This window comes from Scyliorhinus canicula, chromosome 12 (genome assembly GCF_902713615.1).
Source record: "Scyliorhinus canicula chromosome 12, sScyCan1.1, whole genome shotgun sequence".
Classification (NCBI taxonomy): Eukaryota; Metazoa; Chordata; class Chondrichthyes; order Carcharhiniformes; family Scyliorhinidae; genus Scyliorhinus; species Scyliorhinus canicula.
In genome coordinates, this window is record NC_052157.1 from 157,584,264 (window position 1) to 157,610,279 (window position 26,016).

A 26,016-nucleotide genomic window follows, 5' to 3' on the forward strand; every position below is an offset into this window, starting at 1 on the left:
CATATCACATGCAGTACTTTGCACTTGCATTAAACTTCATGTTCTATTTCTCTGCCCACATATTGTCCAATTCATTCTGTTAATTTACAGTGACCTTCTGATTTATCACCTGATATTTGATCATTGCATTGCCATGTGACCATAGGGCAGCACGGTAGCAAAGTGTTTAGCACTGTTGCTCCACAGCTCCAGGGTCCCAGGTTCTACTCCCGGCTTGGGTCACAGTCTGTGCGGAGTCTGCATGTTCTCCTTGTGTCCGCGTGGGTTTCCTCCGGGTGCTCCCGTTTCCTACCACAAGTCCCGAAAGATGTGCTGTCAGGTAATTTGGACATTCTGAAACTTCTCTCAGTGTAACCAAACAGGCACCCGAGTGTGGCGATGAGGGGATTTTCACAGTAACTTCTTTGCAGTGTTAATGTAAGCCTACTTGTGACAATAATAAAGATTATTATTAGTTTAAAAAATAATCTATTTCATTGATATAAATTAGAAACAGCATAGTCCCAAAACTGAACCCAGAATATCCCACGTGTCCTCCCCAGCCTCTCATAGCTCTAATAGTGAGTAATTCAGTCAGTTTCTTATCTTCTCAATTTCGAAGATTTACCCAGAATCCCTGCAGCCTTAAGTTTAAATGATTGCTCTTTTGAGTGATATTGAAAATGGGAATGAATATATTTTAGTCCAGATAAAAGTCTTTTAAATCTCCTTTACAGATTTCAGCTTTCTTGATGTGCATCACGATTGACTCATTAAAATGGCATCATCAGCATCTGAATACACGATTGGTGGTGTGAAAATTCTTTTTCCATACAAGGCATACCCATCTCAGCTCGCCATGATGAATTCAGTAAGTATTGTTTTCATATATTCAGGCAATTGAGCACAATTGAATGAATGGTGGCCAGTTTGTGATTATTCTATGGAATGGACAGGAGATAGATGGGCAAAGGTGATTCTAAGATAACGCCCCTGGTGATGGAAGTTGTCAATCACATAACCCCTATATACAGCACAATATACCGTATACCACACCCACAGTCTATGTTTATGTATCCTCATGTATTTATCGGATGTTCTACATTTTCATGTATGTAGTGATCTGCCTGGACTGTACGCAGAACAAAACTTTCACTGTACCTCGGTACACGTGACAATGAATGAATCTAAATGTATATGGTAGAGCCGGTAATCTAATACTTGGGCAGACAAGTCTACAGCATTGTTAAAAATCAATCAGTCAGCCTGGTCACCAATGGAATCTGTAGGGTGTTATGGGCCAGGGTTTAGAGTACCTCAAAGTGTATCTTGGAGTTCACCTGACCCACAACTTTTAATAGATTGTGGTATGGGGAGCACACAGTCTACAGGTGTGGTACAGCAGAAATAGAAAAGTATTTTTTTAAGCAAAATAATGTTTATTCTATGAACTCAAGTTAACCTGTCTAAAACAAATTGTGAACATCTTAGCAACCAGTAAATCAAATACACCCCCAAAGAATACAACACTAAGTAATCTGTATGCTGTCTTTTTAACACCCAGAAGGGCAGCACGGTAGCATTGTGGATAGCACAGCTCCAGAGTCCCAGGTTCGATTCCGGCTTGGGTCACTGTCTGTGTGGAGTCTGCACATCCTCCCCGTGTGTGCGTGGGTTTCCTCCGGGTGCTCCAGTTTCCTCCCACAGTCACAAAGATGTGCAGGTTAGGTGGATTGGCCATGATAAATTGCCCTTAGTGTCCAAAATTGCCCTTAGTGTTGGGTGGGGTTACTGGGTTATGGGGATAGGGTGGAGGTGTTGACCTTGGGTAGGGTGCTCGTTCCAAGAGCCGGTGCAGACTCGATGGGCCGAATGGCCTCCTTCTGCACTGTAAATTCTATGATAAGACTTAACGAACCTTTAAAAAGAACATCAGGGTTTACATTCACTACTGAAAATATTTACAATTCTGAATTCACCAAATGATTACGAGATAGTCTTTTGATGGCAGAGAGATCAACAGTACAGCTGCTTTGTCTGACTTCAGCTGCAGCACACTGAAAAACGAAACCAAAAAGACAGACACACCCAAGCTTTTCTCAAAGTGAAACCAAAAGCAGAACCAGAGCTCAGCTCCACCCACAATCTGACATCACTGCAGTAACATGAGCAGGCAAAGATTTCTTAAAGCGACATTGTCATGACAAGGGCTAGACCTGTTCCTGGGGAGCTGGGAATATTCCAACAGGGTAATCAATGGAAAGCCTATAAACAAGAAATACAGCTGGTTTGCTCTGGTAGACAATATGGTATTGCCTTATTAGACTCCAACAGAACCACTGTGCGCATTTGGGAGTTCTGAACTTTCCAATCTAATGTTTACAAATTTATGTGGTTTGTTATCCGAAAGGAAGAATGTGTGCATTCTGTATTTGGCAAACAGAAATCCTACTGGTAGGTGTATAGTTTAAATTTGCTTGAATTGGGGATTGGTTTCTGCATTACTTCGATGCCTGGCTGACGAAAAAAGAGTTTGTCAAGATTAGTAGGTATTCTTCAATGCTAACTTAGCATTACAGCCAAAGATACAATTACCTTACTGTTCTTTACTCTTTTAGTAATATATTTGTATTCGAGATTTTTCATTTTTACAAATAACACAACAAATCCTCAAAAAACTGATACAGTACAGGATAAATGCATCTGCATGCATGAGTACAGAAAATGACAGGGACGCCGAAACAGTTGATTCTTCGACTTCATACCTCCAACCATGCAATGTATAAAAAAAAGCATGGTAGACTAGGGAATAGGGGCGAAGAGGTTGAGGCCATGCAAACAAAAAAAAAAGTGTGGGGACTTCCGGTTGCGGCTATGCCTGGGTAGGTCGCACGTTCGGCAGCTCCCGCCGTGAATGGACTTTTGGGCCCTTCTAAGGAGCCCCAGCGGCACTTGGACGACGATTCCTGGTGTGGAAGATGGCAGTGAGGTTCCTCCAGCACTGTATGGGGTGGACCAGGAACGGCGCGGTCAAAAAAGTGGCATTAGAGAAGAGAGGAGAACGGGCCCGAAAAAGCAAGATGGCGGCAGGCGGAGACCAGGCAGCGTGGACTCAGTGGTCGCGGGAGCAGCAAGAGTTTCTAAGAAGCTGCTTTGTGGAATTGAAGGCGGAGATATTGGCACCTATGAAGGCGTCGATCGAAAAAGGCTGGTAGAGACTCAGAGGATGGAGGGGACTGCGATTAAAGAGGGGCAGCAGAAGGCCTCGTTTAACAAGGACGAGATCCTGGGCCTGGCAGTGAAAGTGGAGGCGCGACATAAAAAATGGCAGGAGAAATTTGAGGATCTGGAGAACAGGTCGAGGAGGAAGAATTTGCGGATTCTGGGTATCCCTGAAGGTGTGGAGGGGTTGGATGCTGGGACGTATGTGGCTACAATGCTGAGTATGCTGATGGGTGCGGGAGTCTTCCCAAGGCCCTTGGAGCTGGATGGGGAGCACAGAGTCCTGGCGAGGAGACCGAGGGCGAATGAGCCACCGAGAGCTGTGGTGGTGAGGTTTCACCGTTTCACCGACAGGGAGCGTGTCTTGAGATGGGCGAAGAAGGAGCGCAGCAGCAGGTAGGAGAATGCTGAAATCCCCATCTATCAGGACTGGAGTGCAGAGCTGGCAAAGAAGAGGGCAGGATTCAATCGGGCCAAGGCGGTTCTCCACGGAAAGGGGGTGAAGTTTGGGCTGTTGCAGTCAGTGCAACTGTGGGTCACGTATCAGGACCAACACCACTCTTTTGATACGCCGGATGAGGCGTAGACCTTTATCAAAGATTAGAAGCTGGACTCAAATTAGTGGTCTGTAGCATGCTTTGGGGGATGTTGGGGAGTGGGAGGGGATGATATTTGTGTTTTTTCTGTATGTGTGCTGGTTTGGGAGGGGTTATTCCCCGCGTTCGATGGGGGGAGTGTGGGCCGGAGACCCTCGGCCTCTGGGGATTGGGGCGAGGTTGCAGGAGAAAGGAGCTGCGCCATAGAGGGCGGGGTCAGCCCAGACAGGGAGCGCGGGTTTTCTTTTCCCGCGGAAAGGCAGGGGCGGGGCCTGATGCGGAGGGCGGTACTGGATTGGAGTCCACATCGGTTTGTAGGGGGAGTGGAGGGGTGGACTTGGACTTTGGGGGGGAATCCTACGGGGGGATCGGTGGCAGAGACAGGAGCGGCCGGGGTCAGCAGAAGTCAGCTGACTTACGGGAGTGCAATGAGGGGAGCAGGGGGCTTAAGCAATTGCTTGGCTGGGGATGGGGGGGGGTAGGGGAACTGGGTTGCTGCTGTACTGGCCGAGGAGCTGGAGATAAGAAGGAGAGTCGGGGCGGGGAGCCTCTGCTGAGGAAGGGATGGGTGGGGCAGGTCTTTCACTCCGGACTGGACGTGAAGAACAGGGGGGTAGCAATCTTGGTGAGCAAGCGGGTGACTTTCGAGGTGGTGGGTATTGTGGCGGATAAAGAGGGCCGTTATGTGATGGTGAGTGGTAGGCTGCAGGGGGCCCGGGTGGTGCTGGTGAATGTATATGCCCCAAATTGGGACGATGCAGGGTTCATGAAGCGGATGTTAAGCCGGATCTGGAGGCTGGGAACCTGATTATGGGGGGGGGGATTTCAACATGGTACTGGACCCGCCACTGGATCGGTCTAGGTCAAGGTTGGGTAAGAGACTGGCTGCGGCCAAGGTCCTGAGGGAGTTTATGGATCAGATGGTGGTGGTGGTGGGGGGTGGGGGGGGGGGGGGGGGGGGGGCGGTAGGCCAAGGGCGAGGGCGTTCTCCTTCTTTTCCCACGTGCACAAGGCCTATTCACGGATAGACTTTTTCATGGTAAGCAGGGCGCTGATCCTGAGAGTGGAGGGGATGGAGTATTTGGCCATTGCGATTTTGGATCACGCCCCACACTGGGTGGAGCTGGAGTTAGGGGAAGAGAGGGGCCAGCGCCCGCTGTGGCGCATGGACATGGGATTGTTGGCGGATGAGGAGGTCTGTGGGAGGGTCCGGGGATGCATACAAAGGTATATGAAGGCCAATGACAATGGGGAGGTCCCGGTGAATGTGGTCTGGGAGGCGCTGAAGGCGGTGGTCAGAGGGGAGCTAATCTCCATCAGGACTCACAGAGAAAAGAGGGAGAGGGAGAGATTGGTAGGAGAGCTACTTAGCGTGGATAGGAGATATGCGGAATCCCCAGAGGAGGGACTGCTGAAGGAGGGCCGGAGCCTCCAAACGGAGTGTGACTTGCTGACTACGGGGAAAGCTGAGGCCCAGTGGAAGAAGGTACAAGGTGCAATGTATGAATATGGGGAGGGGGCGAGTCGGATGCTGGCGCATCAGCTGCGAAGGAAAGAGGCGGCTAGGGAAATTGGGGGAATCAGGGACATGGGAGGGAACACGGTGCGGAGTCTAGCCAAAATAAATGAGGTCTTTAGGGACTTCTATAGGAACTTGTATGCGGCGGTTCCTGGACCAATTGAGGTTTCCGAGGGTGGAGGAGGAGCAGGTAGAGGGGGGGCCCCGATCGGGATGGAGGAGCTGGTTAAGGGGTTGGGGAGCATGCAAACGGGCAAGGCCCTGGGACCGGATGGGTTTCCGGTTGAGTTCTATAGGAAGTTCTCGGAACTGTTGGCCCCGTTGCTGTTAAGAACTTCTAACGAGGCGATAGAAAAAGGAACTCTTCCCCTGACGATGTCGCGGGCTCTGATCTCGCTTATTCTCAAGCGGGACAAAGACCCGCTGCAGTGTGGCTCGTATAGGCCGATTTCACTCCTCAATGTGGATGCCAAGTTGTTGGTGAAGGTCCTGGTCACTAGGATTGAGGATTATGTCCCGGGAGTGATACATGAGGATCAGACAGGGTTTGTGAAGGGCAGGCAGCCGAATGCAAATGTGCGGAGGCTACTGAATGTGATTATGATGCCCTCGGAGGGGGGGAGGCAGAAGTGGTGGCGGCAATGGACGCGGAGAAGGCCTTTGACTGGGTGGAGTGGGAGTACCTGTGGGAGGTTCTGGGCAGGTTTGGGGAGGGGTTCATAGGGTGGGTTAAATTGTTATACCAGGCCCCGGTGGCGAGTGTATCGCCGAACCCGTTGAGATCAGAGTACTTTAGGCTGTACCGTGGAACGAGGCAGGGGTGCCCCCTGTCCCCCCTGCTGTTTGCCTTGGCGATTGAGCCGCTGGCCATGGCGTTGAGGAGGTCCAGAAGCTGGAGGGGTTTGGTCCGGGGGGGGGGGGGGGGGGGGGGGGGGGGGAGGAGCACCGTGTCTCACTATACGTGGATGACCTGCTTCTATACATCGCGGATCCGGTGGAGGGGATGGAGGAGATCATGCAGACCCTTAGGGAGTTTGGAGACTTCTCGAGATATAAGCTTAACGTTGGGAAGAGCGAGCTCTTTGTGGTGCATGCGAGGGGCCAGGAAAGGAGGTTGGAGGAGCTGCCGCTCAAGATGGTGGAGAGGAGTTTTCGGTATTTGGGTATCCAGGTGGCCAAGAGTTGGGGGGGTCTTGCATAAACTCAATCTGGCGCGGTTAGTGGACCAGATGGAGGAGGACTTTAGGAGGTGGAATATGCTACCACTCTCCCTAGCGGACAGGGTGCAGTCTGTCAAGATGACGGTCCTCCCTAGGTTCTTGTTCGTGTTTCAGTGCCTGCCCATTCTCATCCCTAAGGCCTTTTTCAAGCGAGTGAGCAAGAGTATTATGGGATTTGTGTGGGCAAATAAGACCCCGAGGGTTAAGAGACTGTTCTTGGAGTGCAATCCGGGGCGGGGGGGGGGGTTGGCGCAGCCGAACCTGTGCATCTATTACTGGGCAGCAAACGTGTCGATGATTCGGAAATGGATAATGGAGGGAGAGGGGGCAGCATGGAAAAGACTAGAGGCGGCGTCTTGTGTAGGCACTGTTGTCGCTTACGCCGACGCGGTATACCACGAGCCCGGTGGTGGCGGCGACGCTGAGGATTTGGGGGCAATGGAAACGGCATAGGGGGGAGATGGGGGCCTCAGTCTGGTCCCTGATATAAACAACCATAGGTTTGCTCCGGGCAGGATCGATGGTGGGTTCCGAAGCTGGCACCGGGCGGGAATTAGAAGGATGGGGCATTTATTCATTGACGGGACTTTTGCCAGCTTAAGGGCACTGGAGGAGAAATTTGGGTTACCCCCGGGAAATGCCTTCAGGTATATGCAGGTTCGGGCGTTTGTCAGGAGGCAGGTAGGGGAATTCCCACTGCTGCCTGCCCGAAGGATACAGGACAGGGTGATCTCGGGCCTGTGCGTTGGAGAGGGTAAGATCTCGGAGATATACCAAGAGCTACAGGAGGTGGAGGATCTGAAGTGCAAGTGGGAAGAGGAGCTGGGTGAGGAGCTAGATGAGGGCCTGTGGGCTGACGCCCTGGGCAGGGTCAATTCCTCATCTTGCGCCAGGCTCAGCCTTATCCAGTTTAAAGTGGTACACAGGGCGCATATGACGGGGGCGAGGATGAGTAAGTTTTTGGGGTGGAGGACAGATGTGTGAGGTGTTTGGGGAGCCCAGCTAACCACGCCCATATGTTCTGGGCGTGCTCGGCGCTTGCGGAGTTTTGGAAGGGTTTTGCAAAGGTTATGTCCAAGGTCTTGGATACTTGGGTAAAACCGAGTTGGAGATAGCGATATTTGGGGTATTGGATGATCCGGGAGTGCAGGAGTCGAAAGAGGCCGGAGTTCTGGCCTTTGCCTCCTTGGTAGCCCGGAGAAGGCTTTTGTTAATGTGGAGGGACGCGAAGCCCCCAAGCGTAGAGGCTTGGGTCAGTGACATGGCGGGGTTTCTCAGGTTGGAGAAGATAAAGTTTGCCTTGCGAGGGCCTTTACAGGGGTTCTCCAGGTGGTGGCAACCGTTCCTTGACTTTCTTGCAGAATGTTAGGTGGAGGTCAACAGCAGCAGCAACTCAAGGGGGGGGGGGTGCTGATTTCTTTTCCTTTTTGAAAGGGGCACTTGCCCTATTTTGTTTTGAGTTGGGTGTTAATTTGTTAAACTATTTAAGGTTTAGAGGCTTAAGTTGTTCTGTTTGGTTGGCATATTGCCCTTTTTCCTTTGTATTATTTTCCTTTTTGGAGTGTTTTGTAAAATTATTGAAAAACGTTGAATAAATACATTTTAAAAATAAAAGGGTGCACACCTTCACGTACAGCGAATTCAAAATGGTGCCAAATATGGAGATCCTTGTAGGATCAAGTCGGACATTGCGGAACCTATAAACTTGAGATAAGGGTCCCATACTTTCCGGAATGCATCCGATTTAGAACGGAGTATGCAAGAAAGAAACTCTATAGGCATACACTCCATTATAATTTAATGCCAATTCTGAATTGAGGGATACTTATCACTAATCCAGGAGCGAAAGCCTATATTTACTCTTTTGATCTTGATGTTGCGACTCGCTGATGTAATTCAGAGGCTCATGTTGGTCTCATTTGCTTTTGTTCAGATTGTTCGAGGTTTGAACTGTCAAAAACACTGTCTGTTAGAGAGTCCAACTGGGAGTGGAAAGAGTCTCGCACTGCTTTGCTCTACATTGGCCTGGCAACAATCTCAATATGGTAAGGTTTACTGTTTATTTCTTAGGTACTGTCTGAAGCTTTGATGGGTAATCCTTTGGTTTTGATTTCATAGATACATAGAATTTACAGTGCAGAAGGAGGCCATTCGGCCCATCGAGTCTGCACCGGCTCGAGGAAAGAGCACCCTTCCCAACCGCACACCTCCACCCTCTCCCCATAACTCAGTAACTCCACCCAACACTAAGGGCAATTTTGGACACTAAGGCCAATTTAGCATGGCCAATCCATCTAACCTGCACATCTTTGGACTGTGGGAGGAAACCGGAGCACCCGGAGGAAACCCTCGCACACACTGGGATAACGTGCAGACTCCGCACAGACAGTGACCCAAGCCGGGAATCGAACCTGGGACCCTGGAGCTGTGAAGCAATTATGCTAATCACTGTGCTACCGTTCTGCCCACTTTGCTGCTTGCTTTGCTACAAAAGGTATTCCCTCAGCAAATGAATAATAATTCACTTGAGTGAAAAATAAGAACAGTCAAATTTACGTAAGTAAATTATCATGTTGGTAGGCGTGTAGTGTCCAGCAGCCAATTTGATACATTTAGAATTAACTTCAATTCCATCTTAATGTTTCTTGCCCTGACTGAGTAAGTGCTTGATTTGCAAATCTGCGTTAAGATTTAAAAAATAAATAAATTTAGAGTACCCAATTCATTTTTTCCAATTAAGGGGAAATTTAGCATGGCCAATCCACCTACCCTGCACATCCTTGGGTTGTGGGGGCGAAACCCACGCAAACACTGGGAGAATGTGCAAACTCCACACAGAAAGTGACGCAGAGCCGGGACCTCGGCGCTGTGAGACAGCAGGGCTAACCCACTGCTCCACCGTGCTGCCCTAGAAGATGATATTTTGACAGGTGATGTAATATCGGATGTTAGTTCAGTTGGTTAGAAAGCTTGCATATGAATCTGATTAACACCAACAACACAGTTCGATCCCCATTCCAGCTGGGGTGGTCTTGGGATCTGCCTTCTTGCCGTACCGTGGTAAATCATGGCACTTAGTTGTGGTTTGGCGCTTAATCACCAAGAACTAGCCTTCAGTCAGTAAAATCAAAGCAAATATTGAAATTTTAAATTCTTGCCATTCATCATTATTAACACAATTTGAGAAAAAGGAACTAAATCAAAAGCCAATCGAAACAATTATTTGTTTTTTGTAGTCCGACTTTCTCCTTACTTTTCACAGTAACTTCATTGCAGTGTTAATGTAAGCCTACTTGTGATAACAAAGATTATTAATTATTATTACTTTTGGATGGCATGTACTAATCACTTTTTTGCCATTCTGAAAGATAAGTTAAAAAAAATTACTGGAAATAATAGCGAATATGTACATAGAACATAGAACAGTACAGCACAGAACAGAACAGGCCCTTCGGCCCTCGATGTGCCGAGCTTTGTCCGAAACCAAGATTAAGCTATCCCACTCCCTGTCATTCTGGTGTGCTCCATGTGCCTATCCAATAACCGCTTGAAAGTTCCTAAAGTGTCCGACTCCACTATCACAGCAGGCAGTCCATTCCACATATGGATAATACTAGATGTCTTACAGCAAATCACAAGGCTATAAACTTTTAGGATCTGTTCATTGTGTAAATCATGAGAATCAAATAATGAGAGAATTTCTAAATGGGTCTGTTTTGTGGGAAGATACTTACTCAGTGCTTCTGTGATCTTCCGGTTTAATCTATTATGTTAGGAATTTTGGTAAAAAGCTCATTTGATGGAGCTTGATTTACTATCCTTAAATAACAATTCTATAAAAATTGTATCTACTAATGTGACTATTGGCAGATTTTAGGAAAATTGGATTATAAATGTAATGGGCAATTTAGGGTTGGAATGTGATTGACTGAAATGGTCATTTAAAAAAAAGACCTCTGCTCTGCAGGGTTTGCATAGTTTTAGCAGCCATCAGGTGAAATTGATGAAGGAATGTGTTTTTCAGCCTGGGCTAATGCATAGTAGTTTGCCTGAGGAAGTGCCCAGTGAGTTGATGTGCTTTCAGTTCCTGGAAAGTTAATTGTTTTTTTAGCTTGGGGAGGTGATGTCATTGCTGTGTAGAGCTAATAGAGACATTATGAGAAGCTGTGGAGAGAGAGGTGTTTTGGAGAAAGGCTTTTGAAGTGAAGTCTAATTTGGCATCCCATGTTCTTTTAGACCACAAGTAAAGGCAGTTTTCTTTCCCAGTCGGATAATTTTAAAAGAGTAATAATATTTTAGAAACAGACTAGACTGAGGACAAGGATGAGGCTGAAACAACCCAGTTAAAGAAGATATTCAACCAGAGTTTGAAGGGATTCTATACAGAGCCATAATCTGTTCAGAAAACAAGTATTATTATATGCCCTCCTAATTTTTAAACTGGATTGAGAGTTGCATGTTTCTTTTCTTGTTGTTTAATAAGAAATTGAGCAGTAGTGTTAAGGGTTTTTCAGGTGTGAAGTTAAAAGTTTAATATTGTATTTATAATGTTTTGTTTTAGAAATATCAAAGCCTTATTTTTTCCATGCAATCAATCCTGGAACAAATCAATCTTTCTGACCAGTCTAAAAATAAACTAAAATATTCGTGTTTCGGCCAGTATTCTAGCCACCGTTGGGGTCTAGTCTGGGATCGTAAAACAAAAGCCCTTCCCACTCTACACCATTTTTTTTTTCAAAACCTCCGTAACCTAGGGATACCATGACCAATTGGGCTGAGATCATCTGACACAGCCTAATGTTCTGGATAGCTTTCCTGAGGGTTTGGTCTTCCTTTGATTCCTTTGAGAGCATATCATCCGCTGTTTCCTCAACTATTCTATCCCTGATAAGTTCAGATTTAAGCACTGTGTTCACAGCCTTAAGCCATTCTATACAGATCATTAATGAGGGTGCAGAGGAGATTTACCAGCATGCTGCCTGGACTGGAGAGCATTTCTTACGAAGAAAGGTTGAGGGTGCTAGTGCTTTTCTCACTGGAGCGAAGAAGGAAGCGAGGTGACTTGATAGAGGTGTACAAGGTGATGAGAGGCATGAATAGAGTGGACAGCCAGAGACTTTTCCCCAGGGCGGAAATGGCTGTCACGAGGGGACATAATTTTAAGGTAATTGGAAGAAGGTATAGGGAGATGTCAGAGGTTGGTTTTTTACACAGAGAGTGGTGGGTGCGTGGAATGCACTGCCAGCAGAGGTGGTGGAGTCAGAGTCATTAGGGACATTTAAGCGACTCTTGGACAGGCACATGGACAGCAGTAAATTGAAGGGGCATAGGTTAGGTTGATCTTAGATTAGGATAAATGGTCGGCACAACATTGTGGGCCAAAGGGTACTGTGTGGTACTGTTCTATGAATCAGCCGTCAGGTTTTCTTGGCTGCAGGACACACTTATCATTGACTGGAGGCCAGATCTGGGATTTGACTGATTTTATTAGTCAGCCTCTCACCAACGAACTAAACATATTGAACCATCCCATTTTGAATCCTCATCTTGGTTTTATAGAGATATAGAATTTGAGAGTGCATTTGAGTGATTTGGCATCCAACCTTTCCTAATGCTTGTCTTGACTGGTCACTAAGAGGTACAGAAGAGGCCCATGGGAGACTGTCTCTGATTCCTCTCTATTTTAAGATGCTTCTTGATCTAATTTGCAAAAGAGTGGCATTGGAGAACCTGTTGTACATTGAACCTGCTCCCAACATGCTTTTGCTGTTGTACATTTCTGTTCTAATTTGTTACATAGCATGAGTTTATTTTCACTTTTGTTTTCTTTATATTGTGATATTATAGCATTGTGACATTCCTGGTATTGGGGAACGGAAGTTCTTGGGCAGTAAATATGCTGCTGCTAGTATTAACAAACAATTCGTCTTGTGCAGGGAAAGTTGGAAATGAAAGTTATCCAAATGAAAAGAAACAAGAAAAAGTGCAAGTGTGTAATTGTGCCTGTCACACAGCAAGAATGCCTTCTACTCCAACAGCAGCAACATGCCAGACCAGTTCCGCTGTTGCTGAAAATGGTAAATGCTCACCAAGTTTGAACCAAGGTAACAACATTCTCTTAATTTATTTATTTATCTAATCTATTTATCCACTGTGTGTTCAATAATTCTTCATTTAAAATTCTTCATTAATACAAAATGTTTTTAGTGTTATAACTTTTCATGCACTCTCTTTAGAGCTAATTGCACCATCTGACTTTGTCATTTAGAGACCCCTGCCCAGCAAGATACCAAAAAGCACAGCTGCAGCGATGGGGTGAAGGGATGCTTAAGATGCTGGACTCAGGGGAATGAAAACTTTTTGTGGTGGGGGTGGTAGAGTTGTATATTCGAAGGGATGAAGCTCTGAAGGCACTTAAAGCCGAGGACAAAAATTTGAGACACGAGCAGGGGTTCCCAAACTGTGGGTCACTGTTGAAGGGTGTTGGAGACCATTCAGTAGGTCTTAATGAAGTATTTGTAGTCTTAAGTGGATTGAAAGTCTATGTATTAACTGCAAGAACCATGCACAATATTTAGTAAAGAATTCAAGCTGGGAGATGTCTGCTTTTTTGTTTGTCGGTTGGTGTGATTTAATCACCTGTTCTGTGAGGTCTGATTACTGCTTCAACCACAGCCTGTTTTTTAAAAAAAGGACATTGCTTTTTTCAGGGCTAACTGAGCAGATTTAACCCCTCCCCCACCTCTTAAAGGGTAAACACTCATTGTCACTCTACAATTCTTTCTCCCTCTACCCCCACCTCAATAAGTTGGAGAAGGGTGTTGGTGGCCAATTCTGGGGCTAGGCTATTGCAGACACTTAGGGCGCGATTCTCCCATATGGGGAGAAATCGTAAGGCTGGCGTCAAATCCGGGCGGGTTTGACGCCAGCCCCCCCCTTCCCGACCTGGAACCGATTCTGGTCCCCGGTCGGGGCTAGCAGCCCAACGCCGTAAACTCCGGCATCGCGGGCTTAACGAATTTCGTTAAGCCCGCTTGCCAGAGTTAGCGCCGGCTGATGCGTCATATGACGTCAGCCGCGCATTTGCGCGAAACCCGTGCATGCGCGGGCCGGGATGCCCCTCAGCCGCCCCGCGAATGGATACTGCGGGGCGGCGGAAGGACAAAGAGGGCGCGGGCATCGGGCCCGCTGCCCGCGATCGGTGCCCACCGATCGCGGGCCCATGGCACCCTTGGCACGGCCGTGGTACTGCCGTGCCAATCGGTGCCATGGTTTTAAAAATCGACAATTTACGGCCGTTTTTACGAACGGCCAGACCAGGTGTGTTTGCCGTTCGTAAAAACAGCCGTAAAGGGCTGGGAACTCGGCCCATCCATCAGCTGAGAATCGCTGCCGGCCGTAAAAAAACGGCGGCAGCGATTCGTATCGGGAGTCGGGCGTGGGGGGGGGGGGGGGGGGGGGAGAGAATAGCGGGAGGGCGTCGGAACAACGTGGCCGTAAAATTTTACGAGCCATGCTATTCTCCGCACCGTCGGGAGTGCGGAGAATCGCGCCCTTAATATTAAAGTTCTTCCATTGAGCTTGAGGAGTAAAGGTTTGAGCCATTCAAAGCAATATTATATTAATTATACATTTCTTACAATACTATCAGAGCGCCCACATTTTGCTCACAATAAATGGGAGAATATATTGAAAGAGTGAAGGGTGACAGGATGTGAAATCCATGGTGTTGCTGAGGTGGATTGAAGGATATGTTTCAGAACAACAGCTCATTAGTTAAATAAATAGTATTGGAGCTGAGCAGGAAGGTCAGCAGGCAGACTTTGAGTCCGTGAATTAATTAAATAATATTAATGGCAAAGATATATTAGGAGGCGGGAATTACATAAATAAAGGAGGAGGTCAGAAAATATTAAAAAATTTAGGCACCAAAATAACATGAAAGAGAGCTGCAGAATTACTTAAATAATATTGGGGCAACAGAATAACAAGATTGGGTTTGGGAATTAAATAAATAGCAGGTCCAAGAATGAAAGTAATAATAGCTACAGAATTAAGTAAATATGTTGTGACAAGACCACAATTATTATTAGGTCATGCTCTTTGGTAGCATCCATGAATAAAATAAATATACTGGTGCCATGAGTACAAGACAAATAATATTGTGGCCAGAAGTGAATTAAACAATATCCATATAGAAAATAAATAAATAGCTAGAATTAGCTGAGCTTGCTAGAAGGCAATATAAATGTAGCCCTGCTTCCCAGAAAACCAGTAGCATCAAATAAATATGAAGAAAAAAGAATTGGAATGGTTAATTAAATGAAAAATAGGTGCAAATACGGATGGTTGGCTGGAGGCAATAAAGGAGAGAATGGGGCAAAAGAATCATGGTAATTTAGAAATTTATAGCTCAGAAGGTGGCTATTTGGCCCGTCATGTCATTTCTGGCTGAAAAAGAGCTATCTAGACTAATCCCACTTTCCAGCTCGTGGCCGGTAACCTTATAGGTTAAGGTAGTTCAAGTGCATATCCAAGCACTTCTTAAATATATAAATTGAAAATGAGATATTAATTTAATGAATATTTATCATTTACATATATTTAGATGTGTGTTTGGAAATCAATAACATTAAAAACTTTACTTTGGTTAGGAGCAAAAAGACAAGTCAGTTATGGCTGATTTGTGCCACAGTGACATCCAGTGGTGGCATGCCTGAAACTACAGTCTGAACAACGATAAACATTTCCCATTACTATATAAATTGCCGATAAAGAATATTGACAAAGGTTTAGTGCACATCGTCATGTCAAGAAAGCTGAGGAGACAGAAAGTGCGCACCATAAGTTATAACATATCGAGGTAGATCTGTGGTGCTGCTCATGATTATTCGTCTGCTCACCTCATCTTGTCTTCCACTTTCTGATTGTCTTTCTTTCTCCAGTCTTGCTAGTCTCTTATCTGTTTTCAATACATTTCTCTCAGCACCCTCTCCTTTGCACTTTTCTCTCTCCACCACCAATTCCATCTTCTCGTCTGCTCCTACCACTGCATCTCTTTTTCTCCCTCCTTTTCTTTTCCTTCTGAGGCTGGATTGCGCAGGTTTTTAAATTCAGCATGATGGAGAGCTCGGGAAACTGCCTCGGGAAACAGGAGAGAACTGCTGAGTTGGGGAGGAGATTATATTCTGGATCAGTTGAGACGGATAGAACAAAGCCAAAAAAGAACATTAAATGTTATTTTAAGGCACAGTTAAGCTAATATGAAGCCAAGCAGCAGCAATATGTGTGCTAAAATTGTCATTAAGGTGATGTAAAAGTGAGTAAATAATTGATTCTAATCATTTACGTGTTTATATATTGGTGGCTAATGGAATGTTGTTAATGTTTTTGGAGTTTCTCTTGGGTGTAGATCATTAGTAAGGGATGGTGTTTAGTCCTAGCTAAGCAGGTCATGGGACATCTTAGTGGGATACAGATGATGTAATTAATGGGAGAAGCCAGGTCTATGTTTGGTTTTGACAGTTTTGCCATAGGATTTGAGTCTGACAAGATGGAATGATTTTCAGGTTGTTCTTGAAATGGTCTCCCTCCAAAGATTTGTACAGAGAACAGCAAGTAACCCTGATTGCTAACTTGATTTAAGAGTGGATTTTGAACTGTATTGGTTTGCTTCATTGGGATATGTATACTGGCAGGTGTAGAGAGTGAGTTAAAGCTTTTCCTTTTGTTTAAGAACTGTTTTAACTATTCATTGTAAAGTAATTTCTTTGATAATGTGGTTAATTCTGTGTATAAAAGTTTGTTAGAACATAAAATATGCCTATTGGTTAGAGTCATCTCTCCTGGGGAGAAATATCCTTTCCTCCCAGTTTTACAAATTGCAAATTGTTTGGGGTTTCTCATTGGGTATCATTTTGTTTTTAAATTTAAGAGTACCTAATTATTTATTTATTTTTTCCAATTGAGGGGCAATTTAGTGTGGCCAATTTAGCGTGGCCAATCTACCTAACCTGCACATCTGTGCGTTGTGGGGTGAAACCCACGCAGACATGGGGAGAATGTGCCATCTCTGCACGGTCAGTGACCTGGGGCCGGGATCGACCCTGGGTCCTCAGCGCCGCAGTCACAGTGCTAACCACTGCGCCACGTGCCACCCCTCTTATTGGGTATCCTAACAAAAATTGGGACTTCGTCCGCGATCCTATCACCTTATTAAATTTTGATATACATTATAATTCCATGGATATAAGACAAAAACAGATTTTTTTAAATTTCCCAGATGCTGCATGTAGACCTAGGAACAGCTTAGCCTCAAAGTTGCATGCCATGATGAAAAGCCCTTTAAGTCAGGGCGATGATGATTTTCAAACAGAGAGGAAACGGATCCGTATGCCTTTAAATGACCCACAGGTATTTTTTCACAGTTATTTATACATGATTAAAATTGTACATGAAAAATTCTACAATTGAGTTAGCATTTGTTGGTTGGATTCTGCTAATCAGTTCAACATCAGATATCATACTGGTATCTTATGTGTGCACTAATTGCACAGGTTAATACAATAGAACACTTAGTTATTTTCTGATGAATATCTGTTCTAAGTTTTGCAAACTGGTTAGGGTGTTAGAATAGAACAGTACAGCACAGAACAGGCCCTTCGGCCCTCGATGTTGTGCCGAGCAATGATCACCCTACTTAAACCCACGTAACCCGTATACCCGTATACCCGTAACCCAACAATCCCCCCCATTAACCTTACACTACGGGCAATTTAGCATGGCCAATCCACCTAACCCGCACATCTTTGGACTGTGGGAGGAAACCGGAGCACCCGGAGGAAACCCACGCACACACGGGGAGGACGTGCAGACTCCACACAGACAGTGACCCAGCCGGGAATCGAACCTGGGACCCTGGAGCTGTGAAGCATTGATGCTAACCACCATGCTACCGTGAGGCCCCTGATTGTTGAATGTTTTTTTTAAAATGTTTTTTTATTGAGTTTTCATATTTTATATACAACATATTACAAATTATTAGAGAAGAAAAAAAAACACATGCAAAAATTAACATGTATATTTACAGGTAAGCATCTTCATAATAACAATTGTGGCCGCCCCCTTGAGCCGGCATACATATTTTACATTCCCCAATATGGCCGAGGCACATGTTTATAGGCATTTATTTATAGTTTGGTTTTGGGCCTTAGCTTGCCATCAAACCCCCATAACGAACCCCCCCCCCCGGCTACCTTCCCCCGATTTCCGTCCATTTTCCCCTGATTCTTGGCCACCCGACTATTCTTCCTCTTGTTCGTTGGCCACAAACAGGTCCCGGAACAATTGCATGAATGACTTCCACGTTCTGTGGAAGCCGTCGTCTGACCCTCTGATGGTGAATTTGATTTTCTCCATTTGGAGAGATTCCGAGAGGTCGGACAGCCAGTCTGCAGCTCTGGGCGGTGCTGCTGACCGCCAGCCAAACAGGATTCTACGGCGGGCGATCAGGGAGGCAAAGGCAAGGGCGTCCGCCCTCCTCCCCAGGAATAGATCTGGCTGGTCTGAAACCCCGAAGACCGCCACTATCGGGCATGGCTCCAGCCTCACCCCCACCACTTTGGACATAGCCTCGAAGAAGGCTGTCCAGTACTCCACAAGTCTGGGGCAAGACCAGAACATGTGGGCGTGGTTGGCTGGGCCTCTTTGGCACCGTTCACATCTGTCCTCCACCTCCGGGAAGAACCTACTCATACGGTTTCTTGTTAAGTGGGCTCTATGTACCACTTTTAGTTGCGTCAGGCCGAGCCTTGCGCACGTGGAGGTGGAGTTGACCCTATGCAGTGCTTCGCTCCAGAGTCCCCACCCTATCTCCATCCCCAGGTCGTCCTCCCATTTCATTCTTGTTGCGTCCAGTACGGTGTCGTCCCTTTCTACCAGTCGGTCATACATGTCGCTACAGTTCCCTTTCTCTAGGATACTTGCGTCCAGTAGGTCTTCCAGTAGTGTCTGTCGTGGCGGTTGTGGGTACGTCCTTGTCTCCTTTCGTAGGAAGTTTTTGAGTTGCAGGTACCGTAGCTCGTTCCCCCCAGCTAGTCGAAATGTCTCTGTCAGTTCGTCCAGTGTTGCGATCCTGTCGTCTGTGTATAGGTCCCTGACTGTCAGTGTCCCCCCGTCTTGCCTCCACCTTTTGAAGGTGGCGTCAGTCAGTGCTGGTGTGAACCTATGGTTGTTGCAGATGGGAGCCTTGTCCGACATTTTGGTCAGGCCAAATTGCTGCCGCAGTTGGTTCCAGGATTGGAGGGTGGCTGTCACCACTGGGCTGCTGGAGTGTTTTTTGGGTGGGGATGGGAGTGCTGCCGTGGCGAGGGCCCGGAGGGAGGTCCCCATGCAGGAGGCCTCCTCCGCACGCACCCACTCGGCTTCTGGCTCCTGGATCCATCCCCTTACTCGCTCGGCTGTTGCCGCCCAGTGGTAGAATTGTAGATTCGGGAGGGCTAGCCCCCCCCCGGATTTTGTTTTTTGTAGGACCTTCTTTGGGATCCTAGCATTTTTACCCCCCCATACGAACGCCATGATAAGTTTGTCCAGCACTTTGAAAAAGGCCTTGGGGATGTAGATCGGAATGGATCTAAACAGGAAGAGGAACCTGGGCAGTACGTTCATTTTGATCGTCTGGACTCTCCCCGCGAGGGAGAGTGGGAGTGTGTTCCATCTTTGCAGGTCCTTTTTTACTTCCTCCATCAGGCTGGTGAGATTCCATTTGTGGATCCCTTTCCAGTCATGGGCTATTTGGATCCCCAGGTAGTGGAATTTTTGAATATTTTGTTGAAATAAGGGTAGCCATAGGAGCTAAAAAATCCATTGTAGGTTTAACATATTATTGTGATTAGATCACATCATCAGGAAAAGCCTGCCATGAGTTACAATAAATCAAATAAATGTTTAAGTAATATATAATCTATTTGACTGCTGCAACATATAAGGAATTTACACATAATTCAACCTTTGTTGTAGCCAGTACACTTTTGTTGCTCAGAATTATTGCCAACTACACATTAAAGGAGGGAAAGTTGGCAAAGAAACAAAAGGTGAACGTTTAGGGTAATGTTATTGATTTGCAATGAAAGGTGAAATTGTATACTAAAAGAAAATCTACTTAGCAAAAGATAAAACCAATATGTCGCAGTATGACTACAGTTAATAAACATTTTTGATTTTACTATGCCTTCTATTTTACTGTGTTCTGGTACACATTTAGGATACTAATGAGATAACTGTCCATGGGTGACTAGTTCATTTTCTCTGTGCCATTATTTTGTAGGCTCGAAAGCGGAGATGTGTAGAGAAGGGAGTATGTTATATTGATGATAAAACTATTTTGGATGAAGACAATGATGGATCATGGAAAATGAACTTGAAATCTGAACCCCAGCATGTCCCAGAAGTATTGGTAAGTTTCCTTGTTAAATATAATTGATGCCAATTTTCTTTTTTAAAATTATGCATGTTTTGTTTTATCCTAAAGAGCAGGGGAATTGGTTTACTAGTTTGTTGTTACCTGCATGGGACTCATCTAGCCGGAGATGATTATTCCCTAGTACTGATTGGACTGTGAGTTAACCAACACTAGTAGAATAGGTCAACTTCTGTAGTGGCTGACAGAAAGGAGTGAGGACCCTGAGATGTGCAACTGGGTCCTGTGTAAATACTGCTGTTGTGCTGAATAAATGTCTTTCATATGACCTCTTCGGTCTCCTTTGCCGTTGACTTCATTGGCGACGAGGATGAATTAGAGCTGTCGGCTGCCTTCCCCAAACCTTTTTTTTCCAAAGAGTGTGGATTCAGGTATGGACTTTTCGTTGCTGCGAGATCGTCTTTCGGAACTTGCATTGAAACGGCAGGTGAGCGCCGGGCCGAGGATTGATGCCAGCTTTTGGAGCAAGTGTGATGGGAGTGTTCGGAGGTCTGATGTGTCCGGCAGTATTGGAGGCGATGTCATCAGGGTGACGTCTGGTGATGGTTGTGCACTGTTTTTTCCGTTTTCCATTTACGGCCGTTTCGCGATGCTGGTTTGCTATGGCAGAATCGTTCACTGGGGAGTCCTTTTTGGAGTTAGCCACCGTCCTTTTGGGCTGTCGTTGGGGTTTGTGAGTGCGGCGTTGATTTTGAAAGACTGTCCCATGGTGGCTGGAATTATGAGATGGATTACAACGGTAATTTACATGGGTACTGATGTTGTCGCATGACTGCAAGTTTTGTGCCTACAGGCATTGTTAGGGTGTGTGGACCTTGTGTTTTTTGAGTGATGTGCCTAATTGAATCGGTTCTGTATAAATTCTGGGCGACAGTTCCCTCCCTGTGCGTTCAGTGGGCACAGTAAATTTCCCCCTCTTTTTTGTACGCTAACGCTATGGAGCATTTTTGAGGTATATGGGTTGTCGTGTTGGGAGTTGTCTGATGATCCCCCATCCCCCACCAGTCACCTTGCGGCTGAAAGGTTTTGTTTTTATAAATTAGAATACCCAATTATTTTTTTTTTCAATTCAGGGGCAATTTAGCATGGCCAATCCATCTAGCCTGCACATATTTGGGTTTTGGGGGTGAGACCCCGCAAACACGGGGAGAATGTGCAAACTCCATACCAACAGTGACCTGGAGCTGGGATCGAACCTGGGTCCACAGCACTGTGAGGCAGCAGTGCTAACCACTGTGCAACCGTGCTGCCCCTTTTGTGGCTAAAGTTAAGCGGAGCCGAAAAGGCCTTGGGTTGATGGGTCAGACTCAATGGGCGCACTGTCCCCATGCTCGGCTGTTAGTGGCTTCGCCCTTTTGCGTGGTTTGTGAGGGTGTTGGGCTGGACGTAATGTTCAGCGGGGAGTACGCTGGTTGGTCCTGTTCTCCAGTTTTTGTGGTGCCTTGTTGGGCCCGAAACGCTTTTTTGTTGTCTGGCCATTGTGGGTTGTTTTTGTCTTCCTTGTTCTCTTCAGTTTTTTTTCTCTGTCCTCCCCTCCATGGGTGCTTTTGAGTGAGTTTTCAGACTTGGGGGGAGGGGGGGAGAGAGAGAGAGAGAGAGAGAGAGTTATAACCGGATTGGACTCATCCAGCTGGGGATGATTATTCCCTAGTGCGGATTGGACTGTGAGTTAACCAGCACGAGTAGAATAGGTCAAATTCTGTAGCAGTTGAGAGAAAGGAGAGAGGACCCTGAGATGTATAACCGGGTCCTGTGAAAATACTGTTGTCATGCTGAATAAACGTCTTTCTTATGAACTCTTTGGACTCCCCTTTGCCATTTCCTTCACAGTTAAATGCTTAATTTTAAATACAGTGCAAAAACAAAATCTGACTTATGCTGAAAGACTGAATTTCAGACTTGCAGATCAAAAAGTCCTGTTTGAAAATTCAATTTTGTGCTGCATATTTTAGGGGAGGAATTTTATTAAAATAAGAACCATCAGAAAACTTTGTATTTGAATGTCACATATAATCTCATTATTTCCAGTAATTTATCTAACATGTTAATGTGCCGTATTTATTCTATACAATAATGATGGAACTGATTTCCATGTTCACTTCATATAACTTGAACTTGAGAGAATTGAAATGGAAATTTCTCTCTATGCTTTAATGTCTAGTTTGTGCAGACGCTCACAAAATTAATTCGGATTAAGATGTTTTGATCTGGATTGTGCTCCATATTGTAAAAGAATACAGTTGCTTGGGGCTTGGGCAGCGTGTAGTTTCTCATGGGTATAACCGCTGGCAATTGCGCTGAGAGCCTCAAGGGGCTGGAAGGGGTTGGTCTGGGGGGGAGTGGAACACAGAGTCTCGCTTTACGCAGACGACCTGCTACTGTATGTATCGGACCCAGAAGAGGGCATGGAAGAAATCATGAGGAATCTGGAGGAATTTGGCCGGTTTTCGGGGTACAAACTAAATATGGGGAAAAGCAAGATGTTTGCGATCCAGGCAAGGGGACAGGAGAGGTGACTGGGGGAACTGCTGTTTAGAGTGGTAGGGGAGGCTTTAGATATCTAGGCATCCAAGTGGCGTGGGAATGGGAACAGTTGCACAAACTTAATCTGGGCCGACTAGTAGACCAAATGAAGGACGATTTCCGAAGGTGGGACGCACTCCCATTGTCATTAGCTGGGAGGATCCAGATGGTGAAGATGGTCCTTCTGAGATTCCTGTTTGTGTTCCATTGTCTCCCCATCTTTATTCCGCAGACCTTTTATAAATGGGTTAACAAAGTTATCACTGGCTTTGAATGGGCGGATAAAAAAGGGGATCCTTGAGCGGAGCCAGGGAGAGTGCGGGCTGGCGCTGCCAAACTTCAGTAACTACTATTGGGCGGCGAATATTGCCATGATCAGGAAATGGGTGGTGGGGGAGGGTCGGCATGGGAGCGTATGGAGGCGGCCTCCTGTAAGGGCACCAGTTTGGGGGCGTTGATAACGTCGTTCCCACTGGCACGGTACTCCACCAGCCCCTTGGCGGTGGCAGCCCTGAGAGTCTGGGGGGAATGGAGGAAGCAGGTGGGAGCGGAGGGAGCATCGGTCTGGTCTCCAATCTGCAATAATCACTGGTTTGCCCCTGGAAGGGTGGACGGGGTTTTCGGAGATGGCAGAGGGCAGGAATTAAGATGATGGGGGATATGTTTATAGAAAGGAGCTTTCCTAGCTTGAGGGAGCTGGAGATGAAATTTGGATTGGCGAGGGGAAACGAATTCAGGTCCCTGCAGGTGCGGGACTTCCTACGTAGACAGGTCTCAACCTTCCCGCTCCTACCACCAAGGGGGATACAGGATAGGGTAGTTTCCAGAGTGTGGGTGGGGGAAGGGAAGGTCTCTGACATCTATCAGGAACTCATGGGTCAGAGGAAACGCAGACTGAGGAGCTGAAGTGCATGTGGGAAGAGGAGTTAGGAGAAGAGATAGAGGATAGTCTCTGGGCGGATGCGTTGAGTAGAGTCAACGCGTCCACAACATGCGCCAGGCTCAGCCTGATACAGTTTAAGGTCGTTCACCGGGCTCACATGACAGTGGCCCAGATGAGCAGGTTCTTTGGTGTAGAAGATAGGTGTGCAAGATGTGCAGGGGGGCCAGTGAACCATGTCCACATGTTTTGGACATGCCCAAAGCTCAGGGGATTTTGGCAGGGGTTTGCAGCCGTCATGTCCACGGTGTTAAAAACAAGGGTGGTACCGAGTCTGGAGGTGGCAATTTTTAGGGTGTTGGAATATCCGGGAATCCAGGAGGAGAAAGAGGCAGATGTTCTGGCCTTTGCTTCCCTGGTAGCCCGGAGATGGATATTATTAGCTTGGAGGGACTCAAAGCCCTCAAAATCAGAAACCTGGCTATCTGACATGACTAGCTTTCTCTGTTTGGAGAAAATCAAGTTTGCCTTGAGAGGGTCACTGTTAGGGTTCGCCCGGAGGTGGCAACCGTTTGTCGACTTCTTTGCAGACAACTAATCGTCAGCAGAAGGTGGGGGGGGGGGGTTAGTTTAGCTTAGAGTAGGGGGTTAATAAAGGTGGGATCTGTAAGGGAGAAAGCAGGCTTTTTGCACTATATTTATATACTCATGTACGTTGTTTATTTTGTCGTTGTTGTAAAACCAAAAAATACCTCCATGAAATGTTTATTTTTTTTTTAAATTTCATGGGTATTACTGGGTCTTTGAATGTTTGATAGCATTGATTTTTAAAGGGATTAAACTATAAATTTTCCCGTTTTTAATAATTTTTAGTCCTGTAAAGACATCTGTGGGAGTGAATAAAGCAAATCAGTTGTTGGGATGTATAATAAGGTTAATATTGAACCGAATAGTGAGGAAATCCTGCCACTTTATAAATCATTGGTCGAACCACACTATGCATACTGTGTACAATTCTGTTTATTAAAGTACAAGAAGGCTATTGCAGCGATTGAAAGTCTACAGAAAAGAGGCGCCATAATGATTGAAGGATTGATTTTTTAATATTCAAGCGATGTGGGCTTCGCTTGCTAGGCCAGCATTTACTGCCCATCCTTAATTACCCTTGAGAAGGTAGTGGTGAGCTGCCTTCTTCAACCACTGTAGGCCATGTGGTATAGGTACATCCACAGTGCTGTTAGGGAGGCAGTTCCAGGATTTTGACCCAGTCACAATGAAGAAATTATATATTTCTAAGTCAGGGTGGTGAGTGACGTGGAGGGGAGCTTCATGGTGGTGGTGTTCCCATGCATCTGTTGCCCTTGTCTTTCTAGATGTTAGCGATTGTTGGCTTGGAGCATGCTGTCTCAGGAACGTTGGTGAGTTTCTGTAGTGCATCTTGTAGATGGTACACACGGTTGCTACTGTGTGTCGATGGTGGAGGGAGTGAATGTTTGTGCATGGGGTGCCAATCATGCAGGCTGCTTTTGTCCTGTGTGGTGTTCATCTTCTAGCGTGTTGTTGGAGCTGCACTCTTCCAGGCACGGGGAGAGTATTGCATCACACTCCTGAATTGTGCCTTATGGATTGTGGAGTGTCTTGATTGAAAAATGCCGATCAAAATTAGGCCTATCTTCACTGGATAAGACCAGGCTGAGAGGAGTTTTTTTTAAAGAATTCTGAAGGGACTAAAGGATATTGCTCCAAATGTCTAGATCATAATTCACATGTTTTAGAATACAGCTTTTTCAGGTTTAGGAACTAAATTTTGAACTGTAGAAAACGGGTGCATCTGGTTGAGAAACTGGTAATAATCCTGAAGCCAACACAATTCAAACAAGCTTGGAGTTGAAAACACTTTAATAGTTAGGTTCGTGATCACTTCAGAGGTTAACAGAAAGGTAAGATCTTAAAACGCAGTTGGGCTTACTTGACTAAAGAATTAGAACCATGACTTATGCAATTATTCCAGTTAAAGGGTACATTATTCATGTGGTTTCCTAGAAGCAAGGAAATCTTTGGATTTAAAAAGTAGTTAATTTGCATTTCTTTTTTAAAAATAAATTTAGAGTACCCAATTATTTTTTCCAATTAAGGGGCAATTTAACGTGGCCAATCCACCTAATGTGCGCATCTTTGGGTTGTGGGGGCGAAACCCACGCAGACACTGGGAGAATGTGCAAACTCCACACGGACAGTGACCCAGGGCCGGGATTCGAACCCAGGTCCTCAGCGCCGTAGGCAGCAATGCTAACCACTGTGCCACCGTGCTGCCCTAATTTGCATTTCTACCTGTGTGTTAAATTGCCATTCAGGTGGGTGGAGCTCACTTATTCTTTGTTTTGCGTTATCTTTGTGAATTCAGTAGGCATAGAGTTAGGGGCCAGTTTAACTCAGTTGGTTGGACAGCTGGTTGGTGGTGCAGAGCGAGTACAACAGCGCGGATTCAATTTCTATATCGGCTGAGGTTATTCATGAAGGCCCGCATTCTCTTGCTGATTTACTCTTAGATTTGTACTCTCTGGCCCTTCATGACATGGTCTATTTATCATTTCCCATAT

General features: G+C 46.0%; 1 protein-coding gene across 1 annotated transcript in view; it reads left to right on the forward strand.

The window, feature by feature from the left end:
* The first annotated feature begins 714 nt into the window (after positions 1 to 714).
* Positions 715 to 26,016, forward strand: part of brip1 (BRCA1 interacting protein C-terminal helicase 1) — a 282,553-nt gene continuing 257,251 nt past the window's right edge. Inside the window, exons 1-5 of the mRNA XM_038814679.1 lie at positions 715 to 850; positions 8,470 to 8,581; positions 12,473 to 12,640; positions 16,819 to 16,949; positions 19,861 to 19,989. Coding sequence (XP_038670607.1) covers positions 758 to 850; positions 8,470 to 8,581; positions 12,473 to 12,640; positions 16,819 to 16,949; positions 19,861 to 19,989 — 633 coding nt within the window. The 5' untranslated portion in view covers positions 715 to 757. The remainder of the gene's footprint in view (positions 851 to 8,469; positions 8,582 to 12,472; positions 12,641 to 16,818; positions 16,950 to 19,860; positions 19,990 to 26,016) is intronic.